General features: G+C 51.9%; 1 protein-coding gene across 7 annotated transcripts; it reads left to right on the forward strand.

Moving 5' to 3' along the window:
- Positions 1-310: 310 nt before the first annotated feature.
- On the forward strand, positions 311-15735 carry LOC118521335 (Fc receptor-like protein 1). Of its 7 annotated transcripts, none has more exons than XM_036069807.2 (12): positions 311-928; positions 4481-4507; positions 6659-6928; positions 7404-7454; positions 8671-8958; positions 9119-9397; positions 9739-9855; positions 10870-10897; positions 11873-11955; positions 12173-12241; positions 12780-12811; positions 13955-15735. In XM_036069807.2, exons 1-12 carry the CDS (start codon positions 667-669, stop codon positions 14024-14026), a joined length of 1578 nt encoding a protein of 525 aa, XP_035925700.2. In that variant the 5' UTR covers positions 311-666; the 3' UTR covers positions 14027-15735. The 7 variants fall into 7 exon arrangements, with proteins under 7 accessions (XP_035925700.2, XP_077934615.1, XP_077934617.1 ...); XM_078078489.1 differs by having other exon boundaries at positions 12783-12811; XM_078078491.1 differs by lacking the exon at positions 12780-12811.
- Positions 15736-16148: the final 413 nt, after the last annotated feature.

The following is a 16148-nucleotide window of genomic DNA, read 5'->3' on the forward strand; positions in this document are numbered from 1 at the left end:
TAGATCCTCAAAGACTCAAGAAATGTTGGAAATTACAATGGTTTATCCTTTCCAAGCATGGTCTGAATTACCGCAGGCTCCGGGGGCGGGGACCGGGAGCCTCAGCGAGCTGCAGGGAGGGATGGGGTAGATGACACACTCCCGGTCTAGGGGAGGGGGGGACCGCCATCACACATGACTGGTGATCATGGCAAACGGTCCCGAAGGCCCAGAAGCTAATTTGCATTTGCATATTTCCTGTATTTCACTTACAAACATCCCCCCAGGCCGTAATTTCCTGTGATTCTGTTTTTCATCTGTTTCTGCTTCACTGACTGCTACCCCGTCAAAGTTTAAATATGGGTGGGAGCCAGGACCTTACAAACAGCTTGACCCCGTACCCGTCGTCATCCCTCAGGCCCTGCACGTAACCCCGGTGAGAGCCCATCGGGCCCGGCCTGGCTGCTCATGCCGAGTGACCGCCTGCAGCTCCGGCGAAGCGGGAACATGTGCTGTGGGGGGACATCCTTCCCGACGGGGAAAGAGCCCGCGGCCTTCAGCAGGACCGCAGTCTGAGGAGCGCTCATCAAAGTCAGAAATCGCCTTTGGGAACGGTCCTTGGAGACACCGCTGAGCTCTTGAGGGAGGCCCTGACGTGCTAGAGTGCACTCTCTTCGAGCTGTGGACATGGAACAAAGCTACAAGAAGGGGCGCCCTTTGTTGTCTCGGCCCCAGCGGAGAGGAAATAGAGGTGGGCCTTGGGAGGGCTCTCGCTCTTCTATTTCTGTAAACGTGCTGCAGCGCGACTTCCTACCCCGACTTCGTCAACCCTCGGCCAAGCCGCTGCCTCTCTACGCGGAGCTGGATTCCTCCTTCCAGGAGAAAGTGTCTCCAGTGACAGTCCCCGACCCGGTCCTCATGCTGCTGGGGCTCATGCTGCTGATGTGCGGTGAGTAGGACGTCCAGGCCGGATCTCCCGAGGCCTCCGCCTGCGCCCACCGAGGCCGAGAGCTCGGCCTCCACCCCGAGGCTCAGAGCCAGGCAGCAGGTGGTAAAGGCTGGAAAGCCAGGTGTTTGAAGAAAACTATCATTTCACCTTTTATCTCGGAGGAAGTGTTTGGTGTCTGTCCTTCCTTCCAATATGAATTCTGTCTCTGTTCTCACTGTTGTGGATAGCCACAGGGATGACTCACACAACGACGGGGGCTCTTCATTCCTTGTCCTCACCGTCAGCATGCTTTCCTTTGTCTTCTGTCCTTGGCCCCTCATCCCTACCATCAAACCCTAGAAGGGATCATCACCAACAACAGCTAGCTTTCAAAATCCCTGTTTTCGGCACCCCACTCCAATCCCACCCAGTGGCCACATGGCATTTGTAACTTCCCTTCTCAACCCCCCTGGGTGACTTTTCATTGTCCGTCACTGTCCTCCGCACCCCTGCCTCTCAGCTCAGATGCTGGGGCTCACACAACCCTCCCCTGGCTACACCCTCCCGATCAACACGCTTCTCTGCATTCTTCACATCGGTGCCTAAGCAGCTGCATGTGACTTCACACGAAAGGCACGGTTCCGTTGACTCACATCCTTTAAATGTAGGGCACACATCTCTGGTGGCCCTGGCAGGGCCGGTGACGCTCCTACACCTTCCTACTCAGTGCCTCACACTCGGACCACTATCTCCCGCCTTCTCTGTCTCCTCAAACTCCTCCTTCTTACTCTCAGTTTACAATCTTGCTGCATGTCACTGAGGAAATGAAAGCCATCAGAAGAGCATGTCCTCACCTTTTTGCAGCCATGTCCGTGAGCCCACCCGCCCCCACCGTGTGTCCTCGGTCAGGGCGACACCGTCCTTCCTCCCGTGCAGGACAGGACTCCCCCCGTGTGCACTGGGTTCCCCGATGCTCTCGCTTTCTCAGAACCTTCCCTGTGCCATCACCATGTTTCTTCATTCTGGGTTAGTCCTGTAAACATACAAACACGCCACCGTGTCCTTTTGCCTAAAGCGATGGAAATGTGCCTTGACAGTGTCCAGCTCCCTTTCACACAATTTCCAGGGAGCTGCTGGGCTTGCTTCATCTCCCCCATCCTTCCTGTTTTAAACTCATTTTTAACTTACATCACAGTAACATTCGCTTTTATGATACACCAGCTCTGATTTTCCAGAAGGATTTGTAATCATGTGAGCACCTTCAAGATGCAGAGCATTTCCATTTCCTCAAACACTCCCTCTTGGCCTCCATCCCTTTGGGTTCCTAAGCCCCAGCGACCACTGGCCAGTTCTCGGTGCTCACAGGTCCTCCTTACCCTCGGCCACGGCTGTCCACCTTCCGTCCCCACCACTGCTCCTGCTGGGACCACCAACCCCTTCCATGTCACCCCGGTCCAGGCTGTTTTCAGTTTCCTTTAACTCGGCCTCTCATGGGTGGTCCTTCGCTCCGTCTTCTGGAAGCACTTCTTCCCTCGGTTTCTGGAACACCACACGCTGCTGGTTTTCTAACTCAACACCTGTTGCTTCCTGACCGACTTTCCCAAGGCTGGTGCCCAGACCTCACGCTCCACCCGTGCTCACTTCCCAGCCCAGTTCAGACACTTCATGTGCCACTTTGACCTTAAACTCAAGCTTATTTTGCCAGCTCTGATTTGTCCTCTGAGCAACTTCCATGCCTTCAACAGCCACTCAGCTGTCCCGTAGACACCTTGCACTCCACACGGCCAAACACATGTCCTGATCTCCTGTGCGTTCCCCCAACTTAACCTGCTTTTCCGGGTGACCGCGCCATGCTCATGAATGTCACCTCCATTCTTCCAGTGGCTGCGACCAAGAATCTAGGACTTACACTCATTCCTCTCTCTCCTCTACACTTGACCTCCAATCCATAAGGAACTCTTATTGATTCTACTTTCAAATTTATGCTGGAATCTGGCCCTTCATGGGCAGCCCTGGCTAGCCCGAGCTGGTGTCCTCTGCCTTCCAGACTAAATTGCCGCTAGTGTCCTCCCTGCTTCTCCTGCATGACAGTGGTCTGCCCCTCTCCCAGGATAAGAGTGATTTTACAAACCTAAGTGGAGTCGGAACTGTCCACAACTCCCAATCAAACCTGGAATGAAATCCAGACCTGGTCCCAAGTCCAGGATGCCCGACCACCTCCACCACACCAGTGCCCACCGCTGCCCCTCTATCAGCTCCGGGGCACCACCTTCTCCTCCCCACCCCACCACAAGCTCATTCCTTCTCACGTCCTTCACACTGGCTAGTTCTCTGCTGGGGGTGCTCGTCCCCAAACACTTAGAAGGCAGCCCTCTACTTTCATTCTGTTTTCTACTCAGTTGACATCTATCCAGAGAGTCATGACTGTCCTAAGATACTCGGACTTATTTCTCGGCTACATCTCTCCTGTAGCACTGATCACTCTCTGAAATCAGGCTATATATTGATTTTTTAATTTGCTCTCTCCCTCTAAATCCCTCGACAGCAAAAACTGTTGTTCACATCGGTTCCTGCAGCCCCGGTCCCAGGGGCAATGCCTGGCATGCCGTAAGGGCTCAGAATTATTTTTAGTACGGATGGATAAGAAATGTGATTTTCACGCTAGCCCCATTGATTCCATTCTCCTACCTGAGGAACAAGTTATTCACATCAGCTTTTAAGCTCAAACAGCAGGCTACACATCTCAGACTAACCATGGGCTCAAATAGGTACTAATAATGAGTAATATTTACTGATTGTTAAATAAATTCCAGCACTATTCTAAGCATTTTATGGATGCGAACTTATTTAATCCCCGCAGAAACTCTGGGAGGGAGGCCTGTGATTACCTGCATTTCACAGAAAAGGAAAGGAGAGCACAGAGAGGTGAAGCATTTTCCCCGGGGTAGCACAGCTTGTAAGGGGAAGAAGCAGCCTCAGGTCCGTGCCCTCGGGCGGCAGAGCCTGCGTCTCCCCAGGATGTGCTGTTCCTGATCATTATGCCACCGTACCACAGTCAAACCCTTGGGCTATGGGAGAATCTTTGGAGAAATCCAGATTCCCTCTGTGGACTTCCTCTGCCGGGACGTTGGTGAATAAAGGGCATCAAGAGCAGGAGCCTGGCTGTTGTCACTGCGTTTGGCCAGGCCGGGGTGGGGTCATCTGGACATTTGAGGAGGGATGAGAGCCCGGGGCTTGAAGGAGCCATGGAACGAAGGCACCACCTCTTAACCACAGATGGGAGCCGTGATTGGGAAGGATTTCCTGATCACAAAAGGAACTGTGTGGTGTTGGGGAACGTGGGAGAAAGAACAGAGGTGGAGAAAGAGGAAGGGAGGAGAACAGTGGGCAGGGGCGAAGAAGGAGAGAGGGAAGGGGGAGGAGGTGGAGGAGGAGGAAGAGGGGGAGGAGGGAGGAGGGGGGAGGGTTGCGGGAGGGCATGCGGAGAGCAGCACTGGGGATGGTCAGCCGGGCTGCAGGGGCTGCCTGTTTGGGATCCGCACCTGTACTGACCTCTCCCGAATTCTCTCCTAGCTCCACCCTGTGAACCAGCCAGTGAAGGTGAGTAGCACTTCCTTTCCTCTTCACGGTCCACGGGCATCGTGTCACTGGGCCGTCCGTGCAGGAGGCCGGTGGATGCTGTCTGCCATCCAGTGGCAGCCGCCGAGGTCTACCATGACAGAGGCTCCCTGGGGACCAGGCTGCTTGTGTTCAGCTAGGGGAGCAGGTCTTGGCCCCACCTTCTCAAAACCACCGTCCCTTCTGTGGGAAGTCCCAGCCCAGGAAGGGAGATGCTGTTTCCCAGGAAGTCACCGAGTGTGGAAGACGGATGTTAGAAGAATTGCCGCCCCCTCCCCCCAGCCTCGGGGGCTGCAAGGCCCCTGTGTCTTCCCCACGGGGTGCTCCCCCAGGAGCAATGGAGGAAACGCCACCATCGCACATCCATGGGGAACGTGACAGTCGGTCCCTGGGCCACGGGAAAGCGAAGTGCACTCTGCCCCCTTCCCATTTCCAGCCCTGCTCTGTAGCCACAGCTCTTCCCCCGTGCGACTTCTCTCTCAGACTCTGGTTGGCGCAAACCCGCCATCGCTCTGATCCTGATTCAAATTACCAGACGAACAGAGGAGGAAGTTTTCCCCCCGAAGGAATCATCCACTGAAGTGGGTTTCAATCCAGGATATGTCAAAACTGCTCTCTTATGCATAAAATACTAACCACAGGGCTCGAAGAGGCTTCCTGCCCCCCTGAAGAACACAGGCCCCACCTAGAGCTGGGGAGCACAGCTCTGCAGGGCCAACGGCCAGAGATACTCAGAGCCAGCCCAGGCTTCTGGGATGCTCTCCCAAGGTTCGTCCAAGTTGAACCCAGGCCATGGGTTAATGCCAACACGCTCTGTGCCTGATCCTGCTTTTACCTCATGAGTGCCCAATCTGAGCCTAAGTAGAAATCCAGATCCACCTCCAGAAGAAACGAAGCTTTGCCAGGAGTTTGCCAGGTTTGCCTGGGAATACCTGAGAATTGTCTGAAACAAGCTCTGAGCTGCAAGACTGAGCTCCAGCCCTTGCAAACTGTCCTCTCCAGTGTCCCATTCCACACCACCTGCCCCATTCAGAAGAGTGGGGTACAGGTGCCTACATGTCTTTTTTTTCCCTTTCTCTGTCCTCAGTCCTCTGGGGACTGCAGATTTCCAAGGAGAGAAGATAACCCCTAGTGCCAGGAATTCCAGGCCCCAGAGCGAATATTCTGGTACCAACATTGAAATTAAGTTTTTGGAAGTCCCAGGATAAAGCATTCCAGTCGCAAGGCTTGAGGACGACAGGTGTTGGAGCAACAACCCCCTCTCAGGGATTGAGAACACTTGGCATTTTATCTGGTGAGGGGAGACAGGCTTTTCTTAGGAAAATTCCTAAACTTTCTCGAAGAGCCCAGGCTCTGAGGTTGGATAAACAAATGCCTCAAGAGCCAGTGTCCTCCGGGGTTTGATGTTTCCCCGGGCGCTGCAGCTGGGCCGATGGAGATGTGGGGAGGCAGCTTTGCCCACCTGTAGTCCATCTGGAGAAGAGCCCCTACGGCTGGAAAAGGAGACATCCCTGAGGCTCAGGGTATGGGCTGAAACTGCCCCTTATGCCCATGGTTTGCACGAGGTTTGCACAAAGTCCCAGAGCAAGGGAGCTGGATGTGTGCATGCAGGATTTTCAGGCAAGCACACGCCGGGTCCTTCCATTCAGAGCAGCAGTAACAGGGGCAGGAGAGACTCAGTAAAAAAAGCATTGAATTCCTCTAATCTTTCCCCGACTGGCAGATCGTCCGGGGTCACAGTCTGTCCTTGAAAGACAGAGTGTGGCTCTGGAATGCCCGGGGGAGGGAGCCGAAGAAGATAACCAACATGGTTCACGACAAGAATGAATGAAACACACTCGCTGTTCCTGAAACTTCAGGCTTCACCGTCTCCGATAACAGTCGTCGGTACCCTGTCTTGTCTCCAGAAAAGGTGTTTTTAGTTCATGGATGGAAATGTCAAAGAGTGGGAACCAAGCTGAAGGCAGAGGCTGCCCTGTGGGTGGAGGAGACGCCGCATAGGGGCAGGCCGCTGGGGTGGGGGTGGTCTCTGCACCCAACTGGCCTTGTGCCAAATGCTGAGAACACAACGTGCCTCTCGTGGGAACTCTGAAACCCATTGCCCTGGAACGTGTCTTTCGTCCTTCTCTCTAGTGCTGCTTCTGACAGCCAGGCCCTCTCGGCCCAAGGAGGGGAGCTCAATGACCCTGACCTGTGAGGTGCAGGCCGCTTCTTGGAAGCCGGACGCCCAGCCCCAGTTCTGTTTCTTCAGAGACAGCCAGGCCCTGTGGCAGGGCTGGAGCAGCTCCCCGGAGCTCCAGCTCCCCACTGTGTGGAGAGAAGACTCGGGGTCCTACTGGTGTGAAGCGAAGACCTCAGAGCTCAGAGTCGCTCGGAGCCCCAGGATTCAGATACAAGTGCAAGGTGAGTGCGGGGCCCTGCGCCGGGGACCGACATTGGGCCAGGGGCACGAGGCTGCTCTTCCCTTGGGGGGGAAGGAGCTGGTGGAGATGTGCCTGAGCTTCTCTCCTTCTCAGAGTCCTTAAGGGATCTGCCCTTACTCTTGCTAATTGCGCTCAAGTGCACGGAAGAGTACTTAGGAACCCCTCACGGCGTCCTCCCTGGGCTGGAGAGCGGGGGCGAGTCGCTGCATAATCACGGCCCCTGACGGCACCCTCCGCAGCACGGGGGGACACGTGGCGGTGGTGGGGAGTCACGGGAGCTCCAGAGAAGGGAGAGATCAGATCCGCACGGTAAGGGCAGGCTTTGGGCACAAGGCTATGGGAGGGGCAGCTGGGGCTTGGTTTTGAGAGAGAGGAAGAGAAGGGGGCGTTTCGTGACTCTGAACCATGTCACTGCCCGTGCGGGTAGGCACGCTAACGTCCTCCCCCGTTCTCAGACAACGATGCGTCCGTGGTGCCAGGAAGAGGATGTGGAACACCCCCAGAAGGTTGGCTCTCGCACCCTTGCTCAAAACTCTGCACTGGTGAGGCCGGGCCAGAACAAAGAGCCGCTGGGCAGCAGGCCCCGCTCTAGGCCCCACATGCACTATGTCACGGGCCCGTCCCAACCGTAGGAGATAACTAACCTTCCCCCCTGCATTGTACGGACGGGAAACTGAGTCTCAGAGAAGTGACGTGATTGGATCAAGCACCCACAGTAAGACGTGGGACCAGCGTTCAAGCCCCGACAGCTCGATCTGCCGTCTGTAGCAGGGTCACCGTAGTGCCGTGCCTTGCAGAGCGCGGGTTTGAGAGCCCAAGGTCCTGGGAGCCCCACTGTCCCCGGGAGGGAGGGGTGCTGCATCCACCGTGGTAACTGTGTGGCCTTTCTCACCCACCACATCCACCCGGCTGGCCTTTCTCACCCACCACATCCACCTGGCTGGCCTTTCTCACCCCGCCACATCCACCTGGCTGGCCTTTCTCACCCCGCCACATCCACCTGGCTGGCCTTTCTCACCCCGCCACATCCACCTAGCTGGCCTTTCTCACCCCGCCACATCCACCTGGCTGGCCTTTCTCACCCACCACATCCACCTGGCTGGCCTTTCTCACCCCACCACATCCACCTGGCTGGCCTTTCTCACCCCAGCACATCCACCTGGCTGGCCTTTCTCACCCCACCACATCCACCTGGCTGGCCTTTTTCACCCCGCCACATCCACCCGGCTGGCGTTTCTCACCCCGCCACATCCACCCGGCTGGCCTTTCTCACCCCGCCACATCCACCCGGCTGGCCTTTCTCACCCCGCCACATCCACCTGGCTGGCCTTTCTCACCCCGCCACATCCACCTGGCTGGCCTTTCTCACCCCAGCACATCCACCTGGCTGGCCTTTCTCACCCCACCACATCCACCTGGCTGGCCTTTCTCACCCCTCCACATCCACCTGGCTGGCCTTTCTCACCCCGCCACATCCACCTGGCTGGCGTTTCTCACCCCTCCACATCCACCTGGCTGGCCTTTCTCACCCACCACATCCACCTGGCTGGCCTTTCTCACCCCGCCACATCCACCTGGCTGGCCGAGGCCCACCCCAGGCAGCAGCAACCGCCCTCAGAACACCGCCACCCGCCGCCACTAAACTGCATGAATTATTGACTTTACCCAAGGCGTTTGCTTTCAGGATGGTCACGCCCCATGTGTCACCTTGTGTTTGTGTAGGAGTCCCCGTCTGGAATGTGAGCTTGGAGACACAGCCTCCAGGGGGACAAGTGCAGAAGGGAGAGAAGCTGGTTCTCGTCTGTTTGGCCACCCAGGGCACAGGAGACATCACCTTCTCCTGGTACAAAGGGGCCCTGGGTTTGAACCTGGAAACAAAGACCCAGCGCTCGTTGGCCGCGAAGTTTGAGATCCCGGCGGTGACGGACAGTGACACAGAGAAATACTACTGCGCGGCCGACAACGGCTATGGCCCCAGCATAAGCGAGCTGGTGAGCGTCACCGTCAGAAGTAAGTTCCGTGACCTCTGTCCCACCAGCACCCCCACTCGCTGGGCTCCATGTTCCCTGGGGCAACCCGGGGAAGTTCAATGGGGCTGAGCCTCTGTGGGCAGGGATTACGAGTCTGTGACAGTACGGTACCCTCTCTGATGACTCCCTGTCTCCCTCAGTCCCAGCGTCCCGCCCCGTCCTCACTGTCAGGGTGCCCGGGACCCGGGCCGTGGTGGGGGACGTGGTGGAGCTTCGCTGTGAGGCCCAGAGTGGCTCTCCCCCAATCCTGTACCGGTTTTATCACGAGGATGTCACCCTGGGGAGCAGCTCGGCCCCGTCTGGAGGAGGAGTGTCCTTCAACCTCTCTCTGACCCCAGAACGTTCTGGAAACTACTCCTGTGAAGCCGACAACGGCCTGGGGCCCCAGCGCAGTGAGGCGGTGCCACTCAGCGTCACAGGTACAGCTCAGGCTATTGAATTGTCTTGGTCAAAGTCCCTTTCCAGCATCCTGGGAGAGTTTTACTGACCCCACAGTATCTCTGGTGCTGTGCTTCCACGATGGAGCATCTGAACGTGGGGCTGTCTAGGAGGTGTGTCTGAGGGGCACAGAGGACATGAAGGCTGGTGCCTCTCTCCTGCCATCAGGGTGATGAGCTCCAAGTCACATAAGTCAGTCCCGCAACCTCCGCCCCCCTCGCCCAGGAAGAGCAGACCTTGGCCTCGGCCCACACCTGACACGTCTGCTCTCCAAAGGCCAGCCCTCCTGCAGGGTGGCTCACGTGCAGACCTCTCCCCTCAGTGCCTACGGAGGATAGGAAGGAACTTCTCGCCTCAGGAATCCTTGAAGGGCTGCTTGGCACCCTTGGTCCCACCATTATTGCCCTATTGGTCTGCTGTTGCCTCAAGAAAAGAATAGGTTAGTATTTACAGATTCTGGTATTTTGTTACTGTGACCTTTGTTTTTACAGAAATAGGCGGGGCTGGGGACGGGAACGCTGTGAGGGACGGATATGTCCTGGCAGCCACCCAGCCTGCAGATCTGCTCCTGACCCCCAGCATGGGAGCAGCACCCATACTTACTAGAGTGCAGTGTCTGCGTCGAGTCCCCCACCCCTTGTGTGATCAGTCGAGGTTCGGCTGATGTCTGGTGCTTCTGGGATCTAATTTTCACCCAAAACTCTGACTCTATTTAAAATAACTAGTCAGCTACTGGAAGAATAACCCAGTTAGGAATTCCAGCTCTGCCAACCACCCCAAGTTAAAGTCAGTGCCTCCATTCTCATCCCCCCAGAGCACCATCACATGCTCTTCCCACTTTCTGAAATGTTCGTCCATGCATCCTCACATCTGCTCACCACGGGATCTCTCCTGCTTTTCAGCTTAAATGTCCTTTTCCCCCAGAGGTTTCACCCAGCCACACAGCCTGCAATTCTCTCAGTTTATTCTTCCTCCGAGCCCTGTTATTTAGCTTCACCCTGGCTCACAGTTGGTAATTACATATTTATTGGTGCAATTAATCTTGGACTCCTGTTCTTCACTGAGCAAGATGGAGACAATGCGAGATTCTCATTTAAATTCCAAGCTTGTCCTGCATCTTGGGGCACCTCACCCTAGCTGTAAAGTGCCTGCTTCTGAGGGTCCTTGTCATGACAAAAGTAGATAGTGTGTTGTCAAAACCCAAAGCAAAAACTACAATAGGTGTTCAGGTTCAGAGGCTGGGGCTCAGGGCCTCACTCTGGGATGAACTGTCTGGGAAGCTCACTAACTACTCCGCACTGAGTCTCTTCACCTGCAAAGTGAAGGATCTGAGTAAGTGATGGCCAGGATGCCCTCTGGCATGCCGTGGCAGGCCTGAGGAGCAGTCCCCGCACAAGAAAACTGAAGAACAGATTCCCCCTTTGACGTGTTTGCTCATCTGCTTGACTTATAGGAAGACGTCCGGCCAGGGACCCGTGCAGGTGAGGCTCTGCTCTGTCTGTGTGCACTGATAATGCAGAAAAACCCATCTGCACGGTTTTAAGTTGTCCTCTCTCATGTGCTTGTTGTATATTTATTATCCCAACTTCTACTCCAGAGTTCTCCCGCTAATAACAGTGTCTATTTGCTATTCCTCTTCATTTATGCATTAACTGATTAATTCAAATCCTTCTTCCATCATTCTTCCTAATTCACCTCCCTCACTAAACTGACCCATTTCACACATTCACCAATGAACTGATTCATTCAATCAATTAATCAATATCTGAGGGTCTGTGAGTCATTCTGATGAGGCAGGAAAACAGGATTCTGAGATCCTGAAAGTATCTCAGAGATGTTAAGATACATGCACATTTCTGTCATTCAGGCTAGAGAGTGATAACCATCCCGAAAACTTGCTGGTGAAGTTCTTTAGTTTAGAGGAGGAAAAGATTTTTAAAACACTTGCATCTGGGGACATCAATGTTTAGTCGACATATTTTTATACTGTGTTGTTGTTTATGCCGACAAAAATCAGATTATTTTCCCAAATTGGAGTAGTGGTCTTCCAGGGGTACATGTATGTGCAAGTTCACATTCTTCTCTCCCTTCCTCAAGCTGCTTGTTCTGCCTGGTAACCTGTTCTCCATCAGGGGGAATCAATACTCTTCATTCAGTATTCACTGAGCACCTGAATGGGAGGGGCACTATTCTAGGTGTGGGCAACACCACACTGAGCCCATCAGGTAAGGACCTGCGCTCATGGGCTGTGCACTCCACAGCTGCTCTGCTGTGCCTTGCTCAGCCCATGTACAGAGTTTGTCCCACACAGCGGAGCTCACTGAGGATCTCCCCAGTAGTCAGTATTCTGCTCAGGACACTTGCTAGCAGGATTCTCTCCTTCAATGTCTTGCTCAAATCCCTGGACAGTGATGTCTGGGGCATCTGGGATGCTATTCCACTATCTGTGTCTGCAGGAGCCCTCCCAGCCCCATCGCACAGGTGTCCAACTACGTCAACTCAGCTGCCCCACTGCAGGAACAGTCTGTATACGAAAATGGTGAGGTTCCCCAAATGACCTGGCCCAAGCAGCCTGAGGGAGCCAGGGAAGGGGCAGTGGGTTGATGTCTGCTAGCCCACCCTGTGCCTGCTGTGCCCCAGCCACCTCCATGGACAAATGGCATGTCTGTCTTTGTGGTGATAAGTGGTAGGCATGGAGTGAGGTAATTGGCAGGAAGAAAGGATGGTGTCACCACGCCTCCTTTCTTCTCTTTCAGTGAACGTCGTAAGCGGGGAAGAGGTCTACTCTTTGGTGTACCATATGCAACAGGAGCGGCAAGCAGCAGGTGGGACATGAGGGAGTGAATGTATCTCTGACTTTTTTCTTTCGTGGAACCAAGAGGATACTCAGTGGCCGCAAATGGCATATGGAAGTGTTCTTCGGCACTGCTGCTCTGCCTTGAGCTGGCTGTGGGCTTTTCCCCACCTCCCTGAGCACGGGCCTTGGGTCTGGGAGCAGCCCCGAGTGCTGGTGCTAGCTCAGCGCCCCCGGTCCGATGGCAGATTGGGGTGGCGGTGTCCACCTGCCCTCCTTGAGTGGCCCCACTTGCTGCTGTTGTCCCATCCATACCTTGTGGGTCCAGAAATGCAAAGAGTTTAAATGCCCAAAGGCATCTACTTACCTGTCCACCTCTAGGCTGCCCATCGTCCTCTGTACAGTAAGGAAATCGTGTTTGTGATAAGCAGAAAAGCAAGACTAAAAATATTGATGGAAATCAATACACAGAAAGTAGGTAGGAGGAGAAGAAGCCTTTATTAGCACGACTTTAGTGAAGGACTTTAAATATAAGTGAAATCTTACAGCACACACCTTTTATTCCACAGTAGAACCCCAGAGGACACATACCACGGACCAGGTGAGTTAGAAGCCCTAATGGACTTTCATCCCTGCTCTTCTTTCTTTCTTCTAGGGACTGGTTCTCAAACTTTTAAAACTATGGCAACTTAGGAAAAGCAAAAGGTTCCAATGGTCCATCTCTCCCCTTATCCCCCACACAGTGGGAAAAACATTTGGTCATAGTAAAGCCTCACGGTGCAAGGGAATTTTGGAGACTTGCACAGACGTTTCCTTTAGCAACAGACGCATGGATGATTTGTAGATACACTGTAGCACATGGCTAGTCTAAAAATTCTATTCCTTGAAAATCTTTATCCTGAAATACTGTTGAACCACACACACACCACTTTGTGTTGTGAGGTTAACCACACAATCCGTGGAAAACTCAATTAATATTGAACAAAACTAAACTAATAGTGGTTTGTGTCAATTCAGTAATTTATAAACCTTGAACAATTCAAGGGGCGCCTGGGTGGCTCAGTTGTTTAAACGGCTGCCTTCGGCTCAGGTCATGATCCTGGAGTCCCAGGATCGAGTCCCGCATCGGGCTCCCTCCTCAGCGGGAAGCCTGCTTCTCCCTCTGCTCGTGCTCTCTCTCTCTGACAAATAAATAAATAAAATCTTTAAAAAATTTTAAAAAAATAAAAAATAAAAAAAATAAACCTTGAACAATTCAAGATACCACTGGTAATACAAAAATACTTTCAGAAAATTACAGGAATTCTAACTCCACATGTGTACAAGGACAGTAGGTGCTTTGTAAGTTTGTCTAGTGTGGTGGGGGTAGCCAGAGGTCTCAGGACAGAATTTGTGTCCTTGGTAAACTCCAGTGACGTGCTAAATGTAGTCTATGAGTACAAAATCCTGACATCCTTAAAAAAACAACAGCTCATGGAACTGCCTAACAGTGGCCCATTAGAATGGGAGTTTGCACATTTGGATAAGCTTACGGCTCATCAGGAGCACCTCTGCAGCCCACCAGAAGGACACAGGTCCTTTGAAAATGCTCACCTAGGGTCAGTCTTCCAAGAGGCTCCACCTTCTGTGCTGCATGGTGTGCCGCGATAGGACGCATCCAGGCTGGTTGGGGAAGAGAACCAGAGGGAGGCATGTTCCACGTGTCTTCCCTGCTCTGGTCCTATCCATGTGCCTTTACTTTTAGGATGCCTCAGCCATCTATTTTAGGCTGAAGAAGGCAAGCGTTGCAGATGTGGACTATGAAGATGCTATGTAAAATTCTGGAAGATTCTGCTCTTTGGAAACCATCCATGACCCCAAGCCTCAGAACCAGTATGTTTTTCAGAGATCCTGAGGTAGTCTGCTTTCCAGGACTTCTCATCCAGGTGCTTCCCCCCAGAGACTATTCCTGCAACTACCGTGAAACGGAGGTGGTTCTAGCCCTGAAGAAACCACCCAAAGAACCACAATGAATGCAGGGGTGGGACCCGGCTCCTACTGGTTGTTTTAGGCACAGGTCAAATTGTGCTCTAGCTTCTTTCTCTAAGAGGAAACAGGGTGGGTGACCTTGGGGTGGAGGGACAGTGAAGCTCACTCAGAGTGCATGGACACGAGGTTAGCGATTCTGCGGGGCAGCTGCGCACAGAGATGGGTGCCCGTTGTCTTGTCCAAGTGCAGACAAGCTCGGCACTGAACTCCAGAACAGAACTCCAGCCCCGACACTTACACGACTCGTCCTGTTTCTGCATAAAATATGTGACTCTGTGCATTTGGGGTCACTGCTCCCAAATTAGAATTCAAACAAAGTTTTGTAAAGTTACTGTGGGTACATTCAATCTTAGTGACATATTTTGTATGCACAAACTAACCTAGATGCCCCCATATTTGTAACGAGATACAATCTTTGTAAGTTTCACCACACCCAAAGTTCTGTATTTGTTGCACCTCTAGAAGCTTTACGAATATAATTTTTCTTCTTTTCTGCATGAACTTTAAAAAATGTGGCAATACAATTTGGAGTCTACGTTTTAATTTTAAAACAATTATACACCAACTCTTACAAATTAAAACAATTTAGAAATATATAATGTAAAATGTTAGAGCCTTCCCTGTATCTAACACCACGAGTGGTATCCATTGTTTAAAAACAACATTGTTAATGAAATACTATCATAATATATTTTAATCTTTTCAATTGCTGATGGACATTAGGTGGTTTCCAAAAACTTTATATTACAAAAACAATACTAAAATAAATGTTCTCACACAAACGTATTTCTGTGTTCCTGCTAATCCATCTGAAGGATAAATTTGTAAATCAGGGACTAGGGCATTTTAGGTTGTGCACATTTTATATTTTTGTTAAATACTCTCAAACTGCTCTGCTGTATCAGTGAATACATCGACCAACAACACATGGGAGAATCAGTCTGTGAGAGAAAAGTATCATTGTTATTTCAATTAAAAATTTTACAATGACTAAAGCAGTTGAGCATTTTTCCCATAAATTGACTGTACATTTGTAGTTCTTCCCAGTTTCCTGTGCTGGTCCTTTGTGCATTTTCTCAGTGTTCATTTGCCTTCTTCTTGTAGCTTTTGTAGGAACTATTTATAATTTATGTACAGTGAGGTGCACACAATTTAGGTGCTCAGTTCCATCAGTCTGATAAATACACACACCCAAGTAACCCAAACTCTTGTCAGGATATAAAATTTCTCCATCTTTCCAGAAACATCCCTCACATCCCCTTCCATGTGATTATGTTCTAAAAATGTTCTTATATGTTCTTATAATGCTTTCCTAATTTTGATATATATTCACTCAGGATATCATATGTATGTTTGGTGTGAGGTAAGAATCTGACTTCTCCTGTTTTGGAGTTTTATATCATATTTATATTATGACTTTACTTTTTGAAATAAAAAATGTGAGATAGAGATTGAAGTATTTTTTTCAAATAAATATAAATTATCTACTATTATTTATTCAGTAGTCTGTTCTTTTTTCTTTTATTTCCCATGCTACCTTATCTCATCCAAATAAAAACTTCCTGTTTTAATAGTTCTGCTTAACACTAACACTGTTTGAACTTCTGTCGAGGATGACTTTTCCCATCTCTGGATGGATCCAACCTCATTGTCCCCAGTGTTCTTCCCGCACACCCTGGGCGTCCCAGCTCAGGAGCTCTGTGCCCTCTCTTGCCTGTGCCGTGATGGTCTTCCTCCAGCACCCTCGCTGGCTCTCACCTCCTCAGCTGCATTTCTCCCTTGCATTTCTGTTTCTGGCCCATGGGACTGTTTACCTTTTTCTTTCTTAGGACAATTGTAAATTTTTATATTTTGTATTTTATCTGCCACTGTGAAATATTTGGACCTCAGGGGGACTCCAGGAATGAAGT

Source organism: Halichoerus grypus, chromosome 7, assembly GCF_964656455.1.
Source record: "Halichoerus grypus chromosome 7, mHalGry1.hap1.1, whole genome shotgun sequence".
NCBI lineage: Eukaryota > Metazoa > Chordata > Mammalia > Carnivora > Phocidae > Halichoerus > Halichoerus grypus.